Source organism: Pseudophryne corroboree, chromosome 11, assembly GCF_028390025.1.
Source record: "Pseudophryne corroboree isolate aPseCor3 chromosome 11, aPseCor3.hap2, whole genome shotgun sequence".
In the NCBI taxonomy this organism is placed as follows: Eukaryota; Metazoa; Chordata; class Amphibia; order Anura; family Myobatrachidae; genus Pseudophryne; species Pseudophryne corroboree.
Window position 1 is genome coordinate 106657 of NC_086454.1, and position 20298 is coordinate 126954.

The 20298-nt window shown below is 46.6% G+C and overlaps 1 protein-coding gene across 6 annotated transcripts in view; it reads right to left on the reverse strand.

Annotated features, from left to right (window-relative positions):
• The window catches only part of LOC134970257 (golgin subfamily B member 1-like), a 375865-nt gene that overhangs the window by 90217 nt on the left and 265350 nt on the right, over window positions 1-20298 (reverse strand). For 5 of the 6 annotated variants that reach the window (XM_063946251.1, XM_063946248.1, XM_063946253.1 and 2 more), the window contains one exon: window positions 4099-4219. In XM_063946251.1, coding sequence (XP_063802321.1) covers window positions 4099-4219 — 121 coding nt within the window. The remainder of the gene's footprint in view (window positions 1-4098; window positions 4220-20298) is intronic. The other variant, XM_063946249.1, reaches the window with a different exon arrangement.

Genomic DNA, 20298 nt, shown 5'->3' on the forward strand with positions numbered 1-20298 from the left:
ATAAGCATGTTAGGGCTATGGGAGTGCTTGACAAATTCTCCTCATCACTTTTGCCGCTCACAGACATGGTATTAACCTGTTATTGACTACACAATCTGTGACTGAAAATCACCCTATATGTCAGTATATAGAGGTGAGATCAATCTGACCACAGTGCACCTGATTTGAGGGTCAGAACAGGACTGACATTACACAGAAAAGTCAGCACACATACTAGCAGTCAGTCACATGTTAAAGCATTAGACACTGTCATATGAGAATACAACCTCCATAACAACTTATACATAAGTAGGAAAATTGTACTTCTGTTTTAAACTGGTTCTTTTTTCAACATTACATGCAGAAAACACAGTAATATACAGGTCTCATATGCAATAGGTACTAAAAATTACCAATGCATACTAAGAAGTAGAGAGAATTTTTAGTACTGTATACCCTGCCTCCGTAGAGCGGGACACAGGGAGACTCACCACACATCCATATCCAAGCAAATACGCTCGTAAGACGTTGAGTGGATTCAGACGCTACTGGTGTACACTGCCGCTCTTGATAACTGATAACGGACACGGACGCTCACCAACGGACACGGACGCTGAGCGACTTCCACGTGTATGCAGACACTAAGGCCTGCGACTCGGTCTGGGCGGGTTTATATCCAGTGTACACAACCGCAGCGTCTAAGCTGCGACCGAGTACCCTTGTGGTAGCGTCTGAGCCGGAAGTGAGGTCATTTAGTTCATGAAACGAGAGATATGCGGGAACTGGCCATGAACTCGGAGGAGGGACGGCCAGGAGAGCGTCTGAATCCCCCCGTTGACTTAAACTCCCAGGATCGCGGCCTCTACCTAGTCCTGGCGCCTATGATCCCCGGGGCGTAGCGCTGTCACACTCGAGATGTTCGGCGCATCAACACACTGTTTGTAGTCTCCACCAAATCAGTGTAGCTGTGTCCTGACCCCTCTAGTAAGAGGAAGTCCATAGACTCACCGTCTCCCCATGCTCCGGCCACAGCCTGGTTACGTCTGCTGGACCTGCTAGAACATTCGACACAGACGCCCGTCGAGACAGCACTGATACCCGAAGGTAAGCATTGTTGCGACCCGGTGGGGAGTTGTTGAAGCGACTCTTTCTAATATGCGTTTAAGACGCTGTTAAGAGAAGTCGCTCTAAAAAAACAATATAGTAAGTCTATAAAAAATAAAATAATAAAAGCTTTAGGCTGCTTTATTCACAGCAGCCCAGTGACCATGCAGCTTCCTGCCACACCAAGCAAAAAACTGATCTGACTGAGTCAGTGGGCGGGACTATATAGTGGAGGCCCCAATGCATCCTGGGAGGCCAGAAAGCTTGTGACCGTGTTGGTGCCATTTTCGCTGTCGCTCGACAATATCCCAATGTTATCCTGTGGATAATCCTGTGGACCCAGCCAGAGAAATATAGTATAGAATGACCGTCAGGCTGTTTGTGTATAAGGTGTATATGACACATAAATATAGTATAGAATGACCGTCAGGCTGTGTGTGTATAAGGTGTATATGACACATGAATATAGTATAGAATGGCCGTCAGGCTGTGTGTGTATAAGGTGTATATGACACACAAATATAGTGTAGAATGACCATCAGGCTGTGTGTGTATAAGGTGTATATGACACATAAATATAGTATAGAATGACCGTCAGGCTGTGTGTGTATAAGGTGTATATGACACACATAGTATAGAATGACAGTCAGGCTGTGTGTATAAGGTGTATATGACACATAAATATAGTATAGAATGACCGTCAGGCTGTGTGTATAAGGTGTATATGACACATAAATATAGTATAGAATGACCGTCAGGCTGTGTGTGTATAAGGTGTATATGACACATAAATATAGTATAGAATGACCGTCAGGCTGCGTGTGTATAAGGTGTATATGACACATAAATATAGTATAGAATGACCGTCAGGCTGTGTGTGTATAAGGTGTATATGACACATAAATATAGTATAGAATGACCTTCAGGCTGTGTGTATGAGGTGTATATGACACATAAATATAGTATAGAATGACCGTCAGGCTGTGTGTGTATAAGGTGTATATGACACATAAATATAGTATAGAATGACCGTCAGGCTGTGTGTGTATAAGGTGTATATGACACATAAATATAGTATAGAATGACCGTCAGACTGTGTGTGTATAAGGTGTATATGACACATAAATATAGTATAGAATGACCGTCAGGCTGTGTGTGTATAAGGTGTATATGACACATAAATATAGTATAGAATGACCGTCAGGCTGTGCGTGTATAAAGTGTATATGACACATAAATATAGTATAGAATGACCGTCAGGCTGTGTGTATAAGGTGTATATGACACATAAATATAGTATAGAATGACCGTCAGGCTGTGTGTGTATAAGGTGTATATGACACATAAATATAGTATAGAATGACCGTCAGGCTGTGTGTGTATAAGGTGTATATGACACATAAATATAGTATAGAATGACCGTCAGGCTGTGTGTATGAGGTGTATATGAAACATAAATGCATTCTGTGCTTAGATTTAGGTCCCATCGCCATGATATCTCATAATGGTATGCAGTTATTCCAAAATACTGAAATATCCGATATCCAAAATACTTCTGGTCCCAAGCATTTTGGATAAGGGATACTCAACCTGTACAAAGGAGCAAGGTGCAGGGTCTTATTATATTGCTACTACAGTATCTTATTACATGCAATCTTAGGCATTTGTTGTTGCAGCTACAGAAAATATAAAGCGGAACAAAATGACACTGTTCCTCAATAAATAATAACACTGTAAAAACATGACATAAAATAAGCGGCCTGCAGACAATATGTTGCAACATGAAGTGCAGGAGAGATTGGAATGAGTTTACACCATACAGAAATGCAGGCTAATAACTTGGACAGAGTCACCTAATTGGAGCACAGCAAGGCTGAATCAGAATCACTGTCATAAAATACAGCATAAGAATCAACTAGGAGCCAGTTGTGTAAAGCTTGTCTCGTGGCTCAGTGAAGTCTCTTGTTTAAAAAAAAAATGCAGACTGTAATTTTGTTAGAAAGGACAAATGGTTCAGTCCAGAAAATGCTTGCCCCAATTGGAGATCATCTGCAAAGCGCAAAACCCAGACGCAGCACAAAAATCAGCTTTGTTGGCCACGCCAAGCAACTTGATCTATCTGAGCGCATTGGTGCAACCGCTATGAGAAGCAGCGCAAAAATTAAACTTCAAGTTGTGGTGCTAGATTAATTAATTGAGATAAAGGCGCGGAGAGGGGGTGTTATTGGGGCGTTCCATGCGGATGAGCGCACTAACATTTTCACAATTTGCACTTCAATCTCATCGCTTACTACAGGTTGCACTTTGGTAGTTGTGTAAGAAATGTAATATAAAGGTGACTGCCCTGAAGTCTCCCCACTTTTACCAACGAGACTGAACTGAAATGGAAAAAGTTTAATGACACACAAGGTAATGATTGTGTGCGACATTTACACTCTTACGCCGTGCAACAAATCAGCTTTGGTCAATCTAATATAAATGAGTCTAATTAAACGAGCTGAAGGGCAATTTGTGCTACTGATATAATGTTAAACTAGGTACCAGTCCATCAAAATGACAGAACAACATAATAGTAATGTCAGCTGTGCGCGCCTGAACAGAGCAACAATTACCTTGCTTCATCAGATGCCATTACTGGAATCCCCCCATAGAGGTGAGGTGCAGTGTTAGCCTTTTATTATATAGGTTATTCCAAGGTAAACACAATACATAAACACATTACACTTCAAACAAAGGTGTAAACCGTACAGACCGGGAAAACCCTTGTGCCGTACTAGGCAGTTCATTCAGCTTGCACATGCCTCAAAATGAAAAAACAAAGAAATTAATAAAATAACAGTCACAAAACAACATGTTTCACATGTAAGCAGCCAACAGCCAGTGAGCGAGCGCTCAGTCAATAAAATAATGAAATCCAAAAAGGCTGGTGCGGGAGAGGGCGTGTGATGCTGTGCATGCTCCACCCCTTGTCTTGGTTCAGACAAGGGGTAAATAAACTGTCTAGTGGGGTCACACCTGAGTTAGCAGAACCGTATTCAGGCCACCAACCTCCCATGTTCTCGCCCTCTACAGAATGGTCGCTCTCCATAGTTAGATTCTGCTCTTCAAAGCTCTTGTTGCTGTAATCATATTCATCCTGATCAAAACATGAAACAAATACATGAGATAAATGAGGCTTCATTGTCCAGTACCTGATTTAATGGGGGTTCCAATGTATAGACAGACAATGTTTAGCTCGACACTGACAAAAGGTCAACACTGGAAAAGGTCGACAGGTACAAAAGGTTGAGAGGCTTAAATGGTCGGCATGCCAATAGTTGGTACCATGTCGACATAACTTTTTAAGGGGTTTTTGCTTTGCTTTTCTTTTTCATACTTAACCATCCATGCGGACTACAATTGGGAACAATAACCTTGCCCGCAGCAAGGGGCGCGGTACACTAATTCGGGTTCCCTGTTCTCTGACGGTAAAAAAAATCCATAATAAATGTTAAAAAAAGTTTTTTATTTATATATATTTTATCATTTGTTTGAAGGGCACTGACACACAGGAAACATTGTGTGACAAGGATCACACACCCCGGGACTCACATGAACACTTTCGCTGTTTATTTTGCACAGCAGGTCAGCACATAGCAAGTTGATTCCATACAGTCGGTATTACAGGCAGTAGCATACAGGCACTCTCAGCATGGCAGACTCTTGATAGGCTCCAGTGGTCCCTAGTCTAACCCACACAACTCGGCCTATCACTCGGGTAGCTATTCCACCGTCGAGAGCAAGGTGACTCTGCCCTGGAAACCCTTATATCAGGAACTCCCAGGTGCTGCTGACCACGCACCTGGGATTCTGCTACTGCTTCCAAAACCTGGTCTGGATCCTCCTCATTACTTCCACATGGAAGAATGCTGTCTCTGCCACATTCCTCCCCCTTTAGCTTCAACCACCCTGGTGAAGCTACACTATTTTCAGGCGAGCTCTCTACCTCGCCCACCCCTACCTGTGTCATCCGCCCAGGTACACAGCCTTCCACCATCTTCCAGAGGTCACCCACCTCGCCTTCTTCCTCCTCCCCTAGCTTCACCATAGGCTTGCTTGGAGGAACAGGACCTACAAACCTCCTGGAAAGGGCATAGGCATTGAGGTACTGTTTCCCCGTACGATGCCTCACCTCAAACTTAAATGGCTGCAAAGCCAAAAACCAACGGGTCACACGAGCATTCACCTCTTTGTTTGTATGCATCCACTGTAAGGGTACATGGTCTGTGACCAACAAAAACTCTCGTCCCAATAAATAATATCTTAATGACTCAACTGCCCATTTAATGGCCAAGTACTCCGGCTCCACAGTAGAGTACCTGCACTCCCTGGGCAATAATTTCCGGCTAAGATAGAGGATGGGCTTCTCCTCTCCATCTACCTCTTGGGATAGGACTGCTCCTAATCCTGTCCCAGAAGCATCCGTTTGGAACACAGGAGCTTGCAAGACAGGCTCAGTACACAAAGCTCGTCTTAAATCCTGCCAAGCAGTTTCCACTGGTCCAGACCACGTTCTCTTGTCTGGGAATTGTTTTTTAAGACATTCAGTTAGTGGAGCCACTCTAGCGGCGAAATCTCAAATGAACCTGCGATAATATCTGATCAAACCGAGAAATGTCCTAAGTTGTGATTTACATTTAGGTCTGGACCAGGCGAGGACTGCTTCTACCTTACTAGGCTGAGGTTTAACCTGTCCTCTGCCCAAAATGTACCCCAAATACTTGGCCTCAATCATACCAATGGCACATTTCCCGAGGTTGGTGGTAAACCTGTGTAGCCCGTAGAGAGTGTAAAACGGCTTCTACCTTTGGTAGGTGTGACTCCCAATCAGAGCTGAAAATAACAATGTCATCTAAATATACAGCCGCATATTCCCTGTGGGGCCGCAGCAACTTAATCATAGCTCTCTGGAAGGTTGCTGGAGCACCATGTAAACCAAATGGGAGAATTTTATATTGGAATAAGCCTTCTGGGGTAGAGAAAGCTGTTTTTGCCTTAGCAGCTTCTGTTAACGGAATCTGCCTATAACCTTTTGTCAAATAAAGTGTAGTGAAATATTGACTATTGGCTAAATTTTCTACTAATTCATCCACCCAGGGCATAGGGTAGGAATCAAACCGGGAGACTTGATTTAATTTACGGAAGTCATTGCTGAACCGTAAGGCACCTGAAGGCTTCGGTACTAGGACAATTGGATTATTCAACTCACTGGTGGATTCCTCGATAACCCCTAAGCGTAACATCTCTTCCACCTCCTGCTTTACCGCTGCCCGCTTCGGGTATGCGATATGGACTCTGTTTAATGACCACCCCGGGTGGAGTCACCACATCATGTTGGATGATCTGTGTCTTTCCCGGAATGGCAGAAAACACATCTTGGTAGCGTTCACCACCTCCCGTTTCTGTTCAGGAGTAAGCGTGACTTCAATGGGCACCTGGCATTCTGAAATCTTTTTAGCTACCAAAGTGGGCCGATTGGCAGTTTCCTTCCAGGGTTTTAACAGGTTTACATGGTAGACTTGTACCTCCCTCCTTCTACCCTCCTGTCGGACCCTGTAAATGACCGCTCCCACTGCCTCGATGATCTCATAAGGGCCCCGCCATTGTGCATACATCTTGCTTTCTGTGGTGGGCACCAGCACTAACACTTTATCTACCAGATTAACTGAGGTGACGTCATACCTCTGTTTCTGACGTTGTTGGACCCTTTCCATGTGTTCGTTCAGTAGTGGCGCAATAAGCGGCCGTATAACTGGGCCACAAACTGAACGACGTTAGGGTCCTGGCATAGTTGTTATTCCCACCCTTCTTTTAAGAGATCTAGAATTCCTCTGGGCTGTCTGCAATAGAGGAGCTTGAAGGGACTAAACCCTGTAGAGGATTGGGGTACCTCTCTAACCGCAAACATCAAATAAGGTAGGAGCAGATCCCAATCTCGTTTTTCTTGTGACACTGCCCTCGTTATCATTTGCTTAAGGGTTTTATTAAATCTTTCTACCAGGCCATCTGTCTGCGGGTGGTACACCGAGGTGGTTATCCTATTTACATTTAGCAACCGACATAAATCTTTCATGAGTTTAGACATGAAAGGTGTACCCTGGTCCGTTTAGACCTCTTTCTGTATTCCTAAACGGGTATATACGGTTAGTAGCTCTCTGGCAATAGTGCCAGATTTCATATTGGCTCAGGGGAATAGCCTCTGGGTATCTGGTGGCATAATCAACTACCACTAATATGTATTGGTGCCCTCGAGCAGATTTTTCCACTGGTCCTATCAGATCCATACCAATCCGCCCAAAAGGTATGGAAATGATAGGGAGGGGTACCAGTGGAGCTCTAAACTCTGGCCGAGGGGCTGTCCTCTGGCAGACTGGGCATTCCTGACAATACCTTATAAAGGAAGCATAGATGCCGGGCCAAAAGAAACTGGATGCGTTGGAGTGTTTTCTCCTCCCGTAGATGGCCACTCCACAAATGCGTATGGGCAGCTTCTAACACCAACCGATCCAGTTTTCGGGGAACCAAGAGCTGATCTACCCGCTTCCCTTGTAAAGTAGCAACACGATACAGCAAATCATTTTTCAACACAAAATATGGTAAAGCATCAACTACTTTAACAGTCTCAAAGGCGTGTGCCAAATTGCTGACATCGCGTTGATCTCTCCCAAAGTCCTGCAGTGATATCTTCTCACCAACTGGGTTCCAATATGCCTCGGACTCAGTCTCTTGGGGTGGTCTGGGACCGGCAGCCTCTCTCCTGGATGCTAAACTTTGGTAGTCTCTGGCTTCTGAGTTGTTTTGGTGGGTGACGGTTTGTGGGTAACATGCCAGGTAACCAGCTCCTGCAGCAATGGAAAGTCTCGGACCAGGATCAGCGGATACGTGGGTCTGGAGGTCACCGCCGCCACCACCTTTAACGACCGACCTTGAACGACCAGGGGTAAGTAGACACGTGGGCACTCCTCCACATTGCCATGGATGCACAACACCCTACAGGAGGCTGGACCTTGTCAGCTCCCAGGGGAACCACTTTGGCAGCGACACTGCCGGTATCCACCAGGGCCCAAATCTCCCGGTTTCCCACCTGTACCTGCACCCGGAACAGGGAGGACTCTGCTTGGGATACTCCCGCCGCGGCCATGCTGATCACTGGCCGAGCCATTTTCCCCACACTGCAATCCATCGGCTGTCCTGTTTCGGGCAGTCCCGCCGTACATGACCAGGCTTGCCGCACTCAAAGCACACGGGAGGCGGAGTCTTTGGTTTAACTACTGGGACCTGAGATCTGGGTTTAGGTGTTGGCCCGTATCCTGACCTGGCTTTATTCAGCTTTCCCAGCGTCAGGTGCCACTCAATCACCACCGCCAACTCCTCAAATGTCTGGGGGTCAGCCTGAAGGCTCTCTCACATAGCCTGGTCCAGTGCGACTACTTCCACAATCTGTACTGCAGAGTTTTTATCCGGCTGCAACCAGGCCCTTGTCAGTCGGGCTAGTCTGGCCAGCTGAATCCTGGGAGGCTCAGAGCCCTCCAGCCACCAATCATGGAATTCGTGGGCTTTGCTGGGCCCCGGCACTCCAATCCTTTCCAATATAGCCTCTTTCAGGCCAGGATAGGAGCGTGCCTCAGCCACAGTCATATCCACATACACCCGCTGTGCCTCCCCTGTCAGACCATTCCTCCGCAGGCCATCCCAACCGCGTGGCCGTGCGCTCAAACGTGCAAAGGAATGCCTCTATATCATCTGCTGGGGTGAGCTTTAGTAGCCTTTCCCGCTCTGGCTCACATTTTTTTAAGCGCTTTTAACTCATCGCACAACATTTGAATTTGAGTTTGCTGTTTTTCATGTAACACCTGAATCTGGGCTTGTTGCCCCTCATGTAACACCTGAATCTGGGCTTGTTGCCCCTCATGTAACACCTGAATCTGGGCTTGTTGCCCCTCATGTAACATTTGAATCTGGGCTTGTTGCCCCTCATGTAACACCTGAATCTGGGCTTGTTGCCCCTCATGTAACACCTGAATCTGGGCTTGTTGCCCCTCATGTAACACCTGAATCTGGGCTTGTTGCCCCTCATGTAACACCTGAATCTGGGCTTGTTGCCCCTCATGTAACACCTGAATCTGAGCTTGTTGCCCCTCATGTAACATTTGAATCTGGGCTTGTTGCCCCTCATGTAACACCTGAATCTGGGCTTGTTGCCCCTCATGTAACATTTGAATCTGGGCTTGTTGCCTCATGTAATACCTGAATCTGGGCTTGTTGCCCCTCATGTAACACCTGAATCTGGGCTTGTTGCCCCTCATGTAACACCTGAATCTGGGCTTGTTGCCCCTCATGTAACACCTGAATCTGAGCTTGTTGCCCCTCATGTAACACTTGAATCTGGGCTTGTTGCCCCTCATGTAACACCTGAATCTGGGCTTGTTGCCCCTCATGTAACATTTGAATCTGGGCTTGTTGCCCCTCATGTAACACCTGAATCTGGGCTTGTTGCCCCTCATGTAACACCTGAATCTGGGCTTGTTGCCCCTCATGTAACACCTGAATCTGGGCTTGTTGCCCCTCATGTAACACCTGAATCTGGGCTTGTTGCCCCTCATGTAACACCTGAATCTGGGCTTGTTGCCCCTCATGTAACATTTGAATCTGGGTTTGTTGCCCCTCATGTAACATTTGAATCTGGGCTTGTTGCCTCTCATGTAACATTTGAATCTGGGCTTGTTGCCCCTCATGTAACATTTGAATCTGGGCTTGTTGCCCCTCATGTAACATTTGAATCTGGGCTTGTTGCCCCTCATGTAACATTTGAATCTGGGTTTGTTGCCCCTCATGTAACATTTGAATCTGGGTTTGTTGCCCCTCATGTAACATTTGAATCTGGGCTTGTTGCCCCTCATGTAACATTTGAATCTGGGCTTGTTGCCCCTCATGTAACACCTGAATCTGGGCTTGTTGCCCCTCATGTAACACCTGAATCTGGGCTTGTTGCCCCTCATGTAACACCTGAATCTGGGCTTGTTGCCCCTCATGTAACACCTGAATCTGGGCTTGTTGCCCCTCATGTAACACCTGAATCTGGGCTTGTTGCCCCTCATGTAACACCTGAATCTGAGCTTGTTGCCCCTCATGTAACATTTGAATCTGGGCTTGTTGCCCCTCATGTAACACCTGAATCTGGGCTTGTTGCCCCTCATGTAACATTTGAATCTGGGCTTGTTGCCCCTCATGTAACACCTGAATCTGGGCTTGTTGCCCCTCATGTAACACCTGAATCTGGGCTTGTTGCCCCTCATGTAACACCTGAATCTGGGCTTGTTGCCCCTCATGTAACACCTGAATCTGAGCTTGTTGCCCCTCATGTAACATTTGAATCTGGGCTTGTTGCCCCTCATGTAACACCTGAATCTGGGCTTGTTGCCCCTCATGTAACATTTGAATCTGGGCTTGTTGCCCCTCATGTAACACCTGAATCTGGGCTTGTTGCCCCTCATGTAACACCTGAATCTGGGCTTGTTGCCCCTCATGTAACACCTGAATCTGGGCTTGTTGCCCCTCATGTAACACCTGAATCTGGGCTTGTTGCCCCTCATGTAACACCTGAATCTGAGCTTGTTGCCCCTCATGTAACATTTGAATCTGGGCTTGTTGCCCCTCATGTAACACCTGAATCTGGGCTTGTTGCCCCTCATGTAACATTTGAATCTGGGCTTGTTGCCCCTCATGTAACACCTGAATCTGGGCTTGTTGCCCCTCATGTAACACCTGAATCTGGGCTTGTTGCCCCTCATGTAACATTTGAATCTGGGTTTGTTGCCCCTCATGTAACATTTGAATCTGGGCTTGTTGCCCCTCATGTAACATTTGAATCTGGGCTTGTTGCCCCTCATGTAACATTTGAATCTGGGCTTGTTGCCCCTCATGTAACATTTGAATCTGGGCTTGTTGCCCCTCATGTAACATTTGAATCTGGGTTTGTTGCCCCTCATGTAACATTTGAATCTGGGTTTGTTGCCCCTCATGTAACATTTGAATCTGGGCTTGTTGCCCCTCATGTAACATTTGAATCTGGGCTTGTTGCCCCTCATGTAACACCTGAATCTGGGCTTGTTGCCCCTCATGTAACACCTGAATCTGGGCTTGTTGCCCCTCATGTAACACCTGAATCTGGGCTTGTTGCCCCTCATGTAACACCTGAATCTGGGCTTGTTGCCCCTCATGTAACACCTGAATCTGGGCTTGTTGCCCCTCATGTAACACCTGAATCTGGGCTTGTTGCCCCTCATGTAACACCTGAATCTGGGCTTGTTGCCCCTCATGTAACATTTGAATCTGGGCTTGTTGCCTCTCATGTAACACCTGAATCTGGGCTTGTTGCCCCTCATGTAACATTTGAATCTGTGTTTGTTGCCCCTAATGTAACATTTGAATCTGGGCTTGTTGCCCCTAATGTAACATTTGAATCTGGGCTTGTTGCCCCTCATGTAACATTTGAATCTGGGCTTGTTGCCCCTCATGTAACACCTGAATCTGGGCTTGTTGCCCCTCATGTAACACCTGAATCTGGGCTTGTTGCCCAGCTGCAAGTTCAGCAAAGTGTTTTAGTAACTCCTCCATATTGCCCTGCACGGCCCCTTTAAGGACAAATCTAGGAGGTTTAATATAATGTGCCGGGCTTATCAAACAGTGCAAGCCGACAGACGCCTGTATTGCTGGCTATCTAACGCATAACAGCAAACCGTCTGGAGATGGAAATTTCATATATATATTTCTAAGACTCCATTCCACTGAATAAGGTCATTATTATGAGGGCACTACTGTAATTTAGGGATGTATGTTTATACATCTTTGTACTAGTTGTGTTTCATTCTCAATAGTGGTCGGAGTTCTGTCGTACAGAACTTCCAACATTAAGTCCAACATTAATTGGAGTATTAACTAATTTTTTAGGACATATTGTGATGCAATTTCCCGGTTTCATTTGCATTTCAACAGAACTCTATGGAATGGGTGGTCTTTAGTATGCCGCCGGCTGGGATCCCGGCGACCAGCATAACGGCGCCGGGATCCCTACCGCCGGCATGCCAACACAGTCTCCCACACAGTCTCCCTCTTGGGGGTCCACGACCCCCCTGGAGAGTGAATAAATAGCGTGGCGCGAGTAGCGCACCACCGTGCCCGCAAGTGGCTCATTTGCGCTCACCCAGCTGTCGGTATGCCAGCGGTCGGGATCCCGGCCTACGGCCACTCATACGACACCCCTATGGAATCTGTGATTCTGTATATATATAGTGGTATGTATTTATCTATTACACCTACATCAATTCAGCATACAGATGCGTATGGGATTCTAATTTGGATCCAAATATTGCAAGTTCTGCAACATCTTCTAATGCTTTTTGAGGAATGGACCGTTTAAAACAGCCCCACATACTTGATTCATAGCTAAATTGGTATGTAACCATATGAATTTGTATTAAATGGAAATCCTTTTTGAAACACTAAATCTCTCCAACTCTCCTTTCAAATACCTTTTTTCAACCTTAAAAGACGTATACCTCTGATGAAGAAATTGAACCGAAACGCGTAGGAGGTTCACCAATCTGCATTCATCGGATATTTTTGTAGCTGTGTGATATCTTAGGGTTCCCACTAACAGGGGTTCCATCCATAGTGCTGCATTTTGTATAGCGTGAATTAAGAGTTTCCTGTTCATTAAAAAAATGTTATGTCAACATTTTTTGTGTCAACCTTTTGTAGATGTCGACCATTTCATGTGTCAACATTTTGTCAGTGTCTTCCTGATACATGTCAACCTTTTGTCAGTGTCGACCTAGTACATGTCAACCTTTTGTCAGTGTTGACCTAATGCATGTCGAGCATATGGGGTCGACCTAATGACTGTCAACCTAGACACTGTAAATCTTCTATACCACACCCAATTAACGGTACCTGGTATTATCATACCTGACTGCTTAGGGCTTATTTTTTTATTTTCTCATTCATCAAGGCTGGGGAACATTGGATCATGGGGCTGCTGGTGGGGCCATAGGAGCTAACACTTAAATTATTAAAACTATCACTTTAAGCCTAAGCTCCTCCCCTCCGCAACTCCCAAGAGGCCAGTGCGACTTAAGTGCCCTCCAGAGTTGGGCATGTTTTCTGGGGCTGCTATTGCAGCCCTAATATTTCGGTAGGGTTTTCTTACTTTTGTAAGTTTTTATTTCTTTTGACTTAGGTGTACTGTACTTACAGCAGTGGGAAGTGGGCGGTGCAGTGGCTGTAGGGAGCTTCTGTAGCTCGCCGCATTCCAGATACAGCAGTGGGAAGCTCAACAGTGTCGCTCCTCTCTGCGTAGTCCAGTCTCATCGAGAACGCCTGGACCCGGGTACGGGAGCGCACTCTCACCCTGTTAGAGGGTGGAGAGTGGCTTCTCTCTCTCATGTGGCGGATGCAAATTTTCACAGGTTTAATTGGGCAGCTTCCCTAGCGGGGAGAGTACACCCTTCAGACAGCCCAGGTCAGCAGGCTGAACCAGTGTTTTCCCAGGTGCAGGGGGAAAGTACTGCAGGCACAGTCTGGAGGGGCGGAGCTTCTAGGAAGATAATCTACCATGCTGCAGTGGTACTTCATGGTTCTGCGCAGCTCCTGTTTTCTGCTGCGCAACGGATCAGCAGACACCATTCATCTGCAGCTGCTTTTTCTGGGTGCAGCACAGACTTTAGGGTTACCTTCGGCTCCTCTCCTCTGCAACTCCGCTGTTGGCTGGCCCTGGAAGGCTAAGCACCTGGGATTGTTCCCTTTGTTTCCAGTGACATTATTTGAATTTTTTTCCTTGCTCTTACAACATTCTGCTTACACAGGGCATAGTGGGTTAATTGCGGCTAAGGCAAAGGCAACTAAGACTAGGGTGGCACTATGGGCAATAATTTTTATGTGTGCTCAGTGCCAGGTGAAAGGTCATATGGACAATTTGACTGAGGGGGCCTGGTGAAGGGCTGGTTTCGTAGGTGCTGCGTCCAGTTTTGTGGAGCCGGCCTGGGCTCAAGCTTTGAGCCGGTTGGATTTGGTACAACTGGTGCGCTTCAGCGGGCAGATACGGCTAAGGCCACTGTTGTGTTGGTTCTCTCAGTGCCAGGTCTCGTTCCCCTTCCTCCAGGAAGAGCAGGTTCTCAGCCAGTGTATGATTCACCATAGCTTTGGACGATGGAGCGTACGGCTTCAGGTTTTGCGAAGGTGTTTTCTAACTGGAACATATTTTTGAGGACCCTAAGAAGAGGGTGAGCTTAAGGATGAGGTGGTTCACCCCGAAGGGAGAACCTGGATTTTTCCTCAGGTCACAGGGCTGAGGATCTGGTCTCTGCAGTCTGTCAGTCTATTTACTGCTTAAATTTAGATATCCAGGTGAGTGGTAGGTCCTTTGAAACGTAGACACAAGAGGGTTGTTACGTGTCCTTCTTCTATGGATTTTTCTGGTCTTATTGAGGAGGCCTGGAAAGTGACAGATATGAAGATTTTCCGTCCCTTGCAAGTTTGCCTCCCTGTATCCGCTCTCAGAGGATCATATGTGCATGTAGGAACAGTCTCCCAAGGTGGATACCCCGGTGGCCCGCTTAGCCAGAACATGGCCATGCTGGTTCAGGGCTCTGAGTCCTTTAAGAATCCTTTAGATAAGAAACTTGAGGGTTGTCTTAAGTCAAGCTTTATGGTTTCCGGGGTGGTTATCAGCCTTTTACTAGCTTAGGCATGGGTTGCCTAAACAATGACACTTGGGGTGATTAGCTTTTAGCGAGGCTCCACGGGGACTCGTCCAAGGAGTAATTGTTCGATATAGTGGAGCAACTCCACGGAGCAATGAAATGTGTCTGTGAGTCTGTACAGGATGTGCAAGTGGCAAGTGGTCTCAGCTATGGCCCTAGCAGATAGGAGGCATATATGCCTGGAACACGGATGCAGAATATAAATGTACTTTAGAAGAACTTCCCCTTCATTAGGGGCATTATCTTTGGCCCTGAATTGGATACTATAATTAAAGGTAAGAAAACGACATTTCTTCCCGTGGTTGCCCCAAAGTCAGCGAGGACCGCTGTTTTATGCATTTTTCTGTTCCTTTCAGGAGGATGCACCCATTAGAGAACAATCTGCCAGGGGCAGGTTTTCCCCCCCCATCAGAGGTTCTGCACCCAAGGGATGATTTTACGGGCCAACAGATTCTCAGGAGCCAAGACTCCTGAGAAGCCTAGCACCTGACGGGGTCCCCAACCATCCAGTCGCAGGTTAACAGCCGCCTGCTCCAATTCTGGGATTGGTAGCTGGAGTCATCTTCAGATGCCTGGGTGCTAGGCATCATTTCAAGGAGTTACATTATTGACCTCAGGGGTACTCAATCATAGCGCTTTTTTATTAACACTCTTCCCTAGGATACGAAGAAGAGAGTGGCATTAGACCTGGCTATAAATCCTCTGCTTTCAGAAGGAGTTATTGCTCCAGTTCTGGTGCTAGAATGGAAACTGTTTTTTTTTCTACAACCTATTCTTGTTCGGAAGCCGAACATCTCCTTCCGGCCTATTCTGAATCTTTACGCCTTAAACAAAAGGCTTTGGGTGGATCATGGGTGGTGCCCTCACAAAAGTCTGCAATGACCTCCTTGCTGCTAAATCCAGGGGCAACTACTATCTGCTTATTCTCCTTGACCTCTCTGCTGCTATTGACACTGTAGATCACCCTCTACTCCTGCAAATCCTTTACTCACTTGGTTTGTGTGATACTGTTCTCTCCTGGCTGTCCTCCTACCTTTCTGACCATTCCTTCTCTGTTTCCACTCATGACTCTACCTCCCCCCAATTTCCTCTACCAGTAGGTGTCCCCCAAGGTTCTGATCTTGGGCCTCTCCTTTTCTCTCTCTACACATCTTCATTAGGTGAGTTGATTAGCTCGTTTGACTTAAAATATCATCTCTACACTGACGATACTCAAATCTACCTTTCCTCCCCTGCTCTCCTCACTCGTATCTCCAATTGTCTCTCAGCTACCTCTTCATGGATGTCCCAGCGCTTTCTTAAACTTAACATGTCTAAGACTGAGCTGATCATCTTCCCTACCTCCCGCATAACCTCACCTCCCACAATTTCATTATCCATTGATAGCACAACTATCTCCTCTAGCCCCCAAGTGCGCTGTCTTGGAGTAATCCTTGACTCCTCACTCTCCTTCAAACCACACATTCAGTACCTCTCACAAACCTGCCATTTCCATCTCAAAAACATCTCCAGGATCAGACCCTTTCTCACCCAGGACACTACTAAGACCCTCATCCACTCACTGGTCATCCCCAGATTGGACTACTGCAATCTCCTCCTATCTGGCCTCCCTCAAAAATGCCTCTCTCCACTCCAATCTATCCTCAATGCTGCTGCCCGTCTCGTCTTCCTCACAAAACGTACTACAGCCACATACCCTCTTGCAGGACCTTCACTGGCTACCCTTCCCATTCAGGATCCAATTCAAGCTTCTCACACTCACCTACAAAGCCTTCATCCACTCTTCTCCCTCTTACATCTCTGACCTTATCTCTCTTTACATTCCCACCCGTTATCTTTGCTCTGCTAATGCATGCCGTCTCTCCTGCCAATTGATTACCTCCTCCCACTCCTACCTACAAGATTTTGCACGTGCTGCTCCTATCTCTGGAAAACTCTACCTCTCCCCATCTGACTCTCCACATCTCTACAAAACTTCAAACGTGCTCTCAAGACCCACTTCTTCACCAAACCCAGCCAACTCTCCTTCTAACCCTCTTGTCTATGCTCACTATCTACCCCTTCTGTGTCACCCCGGCCTGTTAGCTCCTCACCTTTTAGATTGTAAGCTTGCAAGAGCAGGGACTTCTTTCCTCATGTGCCTTTCCTTTTCTTACTTACACAATCTTATACTCCTTACTCCCTTTGATGGCACCTAACCCCGGGTTTTCTATACCTGTCCTATATTGTCTTGAACTTTAAGTGCTGTTTTCTTGTTTGCTCATTTGATTATGTACTCTGTAATGGACGCTGCGGATCCCTTTTGGCACCATATAAAGGATAATAATAATAATAATAATATTTGGATGGAATCTCTCCGATCAGTGATGCAAGGCATGGAGGCCAACCAATTTTTCACCTCACTGGGATGCATATCTTCATGTTTCTTTCACTTGCAGGGATGCATATCTTCATGTTCCTAACTGGGCAGGTCATCACTCTCTCCTCCGTTTCGCAGTTAGATCAGGTCAACATCAGTTCCAGGCTCTGCCATTCGGTATAGCTAAAGCCCACGTTTTCACCAAGATCATGTAATTGATGGTGAGCCTGCTGCGCAAGGAAGTTATTATGATCATACTTTATTTAGACAATCTGCTCATAAAGACTTATTCGGTTTTACAGTTACAAAAGCACCAGTATCACACAGTACAAGTTCTTCAATATCACGACTGGATCCTGAATTTTGAAAAGGCACAGTTGATTCCTTGTCAGAGTCCACAGCCCAGTCTTTCCATACTTTGGTCACAACGGCACTGTGGGTGCCATGGCCGTCAATCTTGCTGTGTTGGTTATTGGGCACGATGGCCTCCACCTTCGAGACCAGTCAGTATGCCAGGTTCCACTTCTGAGAATTCCAGTAGGAAATTCTCCGAAATTAGACAGGGTGCACGGAGTCCCTCTCATCAATCTCTTCATTGCATTGCTTTCTGATCATCTGCTCCAGAGATGATCCTTGGTTACTCTGGGTTGGGTCATTGTAGCCACGGACATGAGTCTCCTTAGTTGGGATGGCATAACAATACATCTTTGGCTCCAAGGCCTTTGGTCACTGTCAGGGACATATCTTCCAATAAATGTGCTCTAGCTCTGAGCCATCTTTCTGACTCTGTTGGGGGCACAGTCCATCATGGCCGGATTCAGTCGGACAATGCCACAGCTGTGGCCTACGTAAATAATCACGGAGGCACCAAAAGCGTGGGAGCAATGGTTATGATGGCATGAATTCTATCCTGGGTGGAGACCTTTTTCCTGCACTATGGTCAGTGTTCATACCGGGAGTGAAATGGGTATCAAACTTTCGCAGCAGAACCACATTTCTCACGATGGAATGGTCACGCCATTCAGAGGTCTTTCAACAATTGGTTCGGAAAAGGGGCCTTCTGGAGGTGGATCACATGGCCTCTCGTCACACCTTCAAGGTCCCACAGTTTTGTGCATGGTCCAGGGATCAGATGGCTTTTGCGGTGGATGCTATGACAGTTCCTTAGGACTTTCGTCTGGCATATCTTCTTCCCTGATCCCAATGTTGACTCGGGTGCTAAAGCAGATCAACGATCAATCGGTGATGATAATCCTAATGGCTCCGGACTGGCCATGCAGGTCGTGGTAACCAGATGTTCACAAATTATCGCTGGGTCTGGGTGGCGTCTTCCACTACAGCCAAATCTGCTGATACAGGGTCTGGTTCTACATGAAGACCTTCCTTGGTTGGCTTTAACAACCTGGCTTTTGAGACCAAGCTTTTAAAGGCTAAATGTTTCTCTCTCTTGGTGGTTCATACTATGGTGGTAATTCTGACCTGATCGTAGATGTACGAAAAAACGCACATATATGATCAAATTCTTAGACATGCGGGGGGACGCCCAGCACAGGGTAAGTCCACCTCGCATGCTGGATCCAGCCCCCCCGCAGACAAGCAAAAAAAAATGCAATGCACAGCGCCGATGCTTTTGCATAATTCGAGTAGCCCTTTGCCTGCGAAGGCAGACGGCTACCCGCCATGTTAAGGGTTGCAGTGGCTAAATGTGATGTCATACAACTGCCGCGACCTGCCCCAGCAACAGTCCGGACACGCCTCCATTGTCCGGACCACGCCCTTTAAACGGAGGGTCAATGCCCACAAAACGCAGCATCAACACCCCACTCACATCCCCCACCCGGTCTGTAGAGAACACAGTTTAGGACCTTGCAAATGAGCGAAATGGCATACGTGCATGCGTAAATGTGGAAAAATCACTTCTAATTAGGCCCTATGTTACAACTCCAGAAACCAGTTTTATCATAAAATTACCATAGGGTGTGGAAGATCGACATCTTGTGGTGCGAACAACTGAAGGGCTATACTGCCAAGTTTCGCCTCGCTCTGCTTGTCCTTCCTGCAGGGGCAATTGGAGGCCAGTTTACAACTTCGTTCTTTGAAAGTGCAGATTTCGGCGTCTGGCTTTTCTTCTAGAGGTGTGTTACATGGTCAACCACTGTTTCGTCAACCCCTAGGCCGATGGATCTTAACCTATTTCTTTCGACTCTTAAGCAGGCTCCCACGTTCAGTACTTGGAAGCTGGTCTTCCTTATGGCCATTGCCACATTTGTTTCCGAGTTGGGTGCTTTAGATGCTTTGTCTTGCAGACCACCATTCCTAATTGTTTATGATGATAGGGCAGTTCTATGTGCGGTTCCTTCCAGCAAAGGTTGTTTTGGCTTTCCATTTATTCCAGGAAATTGTCCTTCCTGGATTTTCTCCATTGACTACTTCCTGGGACCACGACAATCTGACTTTTAGACATAATACGGACCCTGCAGATCTATGTGGACAAAACTTTGTCAGTCCGCCGTATAGATTTTCTACTTGTTCTTTATGATGGTTGGCCTGCTATGAAGTAGAGCATTGCATGGTGGATCTGTTGTGTCTTCACTCTATTCTAGTGTGGGTAGACTGGCACAGGACTGGGTGTAGGTGTACTCTACTAAGGCGGTGACCTCCTGGGTCGCGCAATATGGGGATGCCGTGGAACGGGTCTGCACGCCAGCCAACTGGTCCTCTGTCCGCACATTTGCGCTTTTTTATTGTTTTCATGTGTTTGCCTTTGCCAGCGCCCACTTTAGGCAAACAGTTCACCAGTCAGGTAGCCTAAGCATTCCCTCCTATGGAGGTTGCTTCTGAACGTTTTATGGTCCAGTGTGCCCCAGCTTTGATGAAGGAGAAAAGGAGATTTTTGGGTACTTACCGTTGAATCCTTTTCCCTGAATCAGGCTGGGAGACACTGTATTTCCTCCCCCATGCTCAGTTATTTCCCTCCTGTTCTGTTTTATTGTTGTTCCAACAGTTTCACTAGGTTACTGCATCTCCTTCCAGGGTCTTTTCAAGTTGCACTAGCCT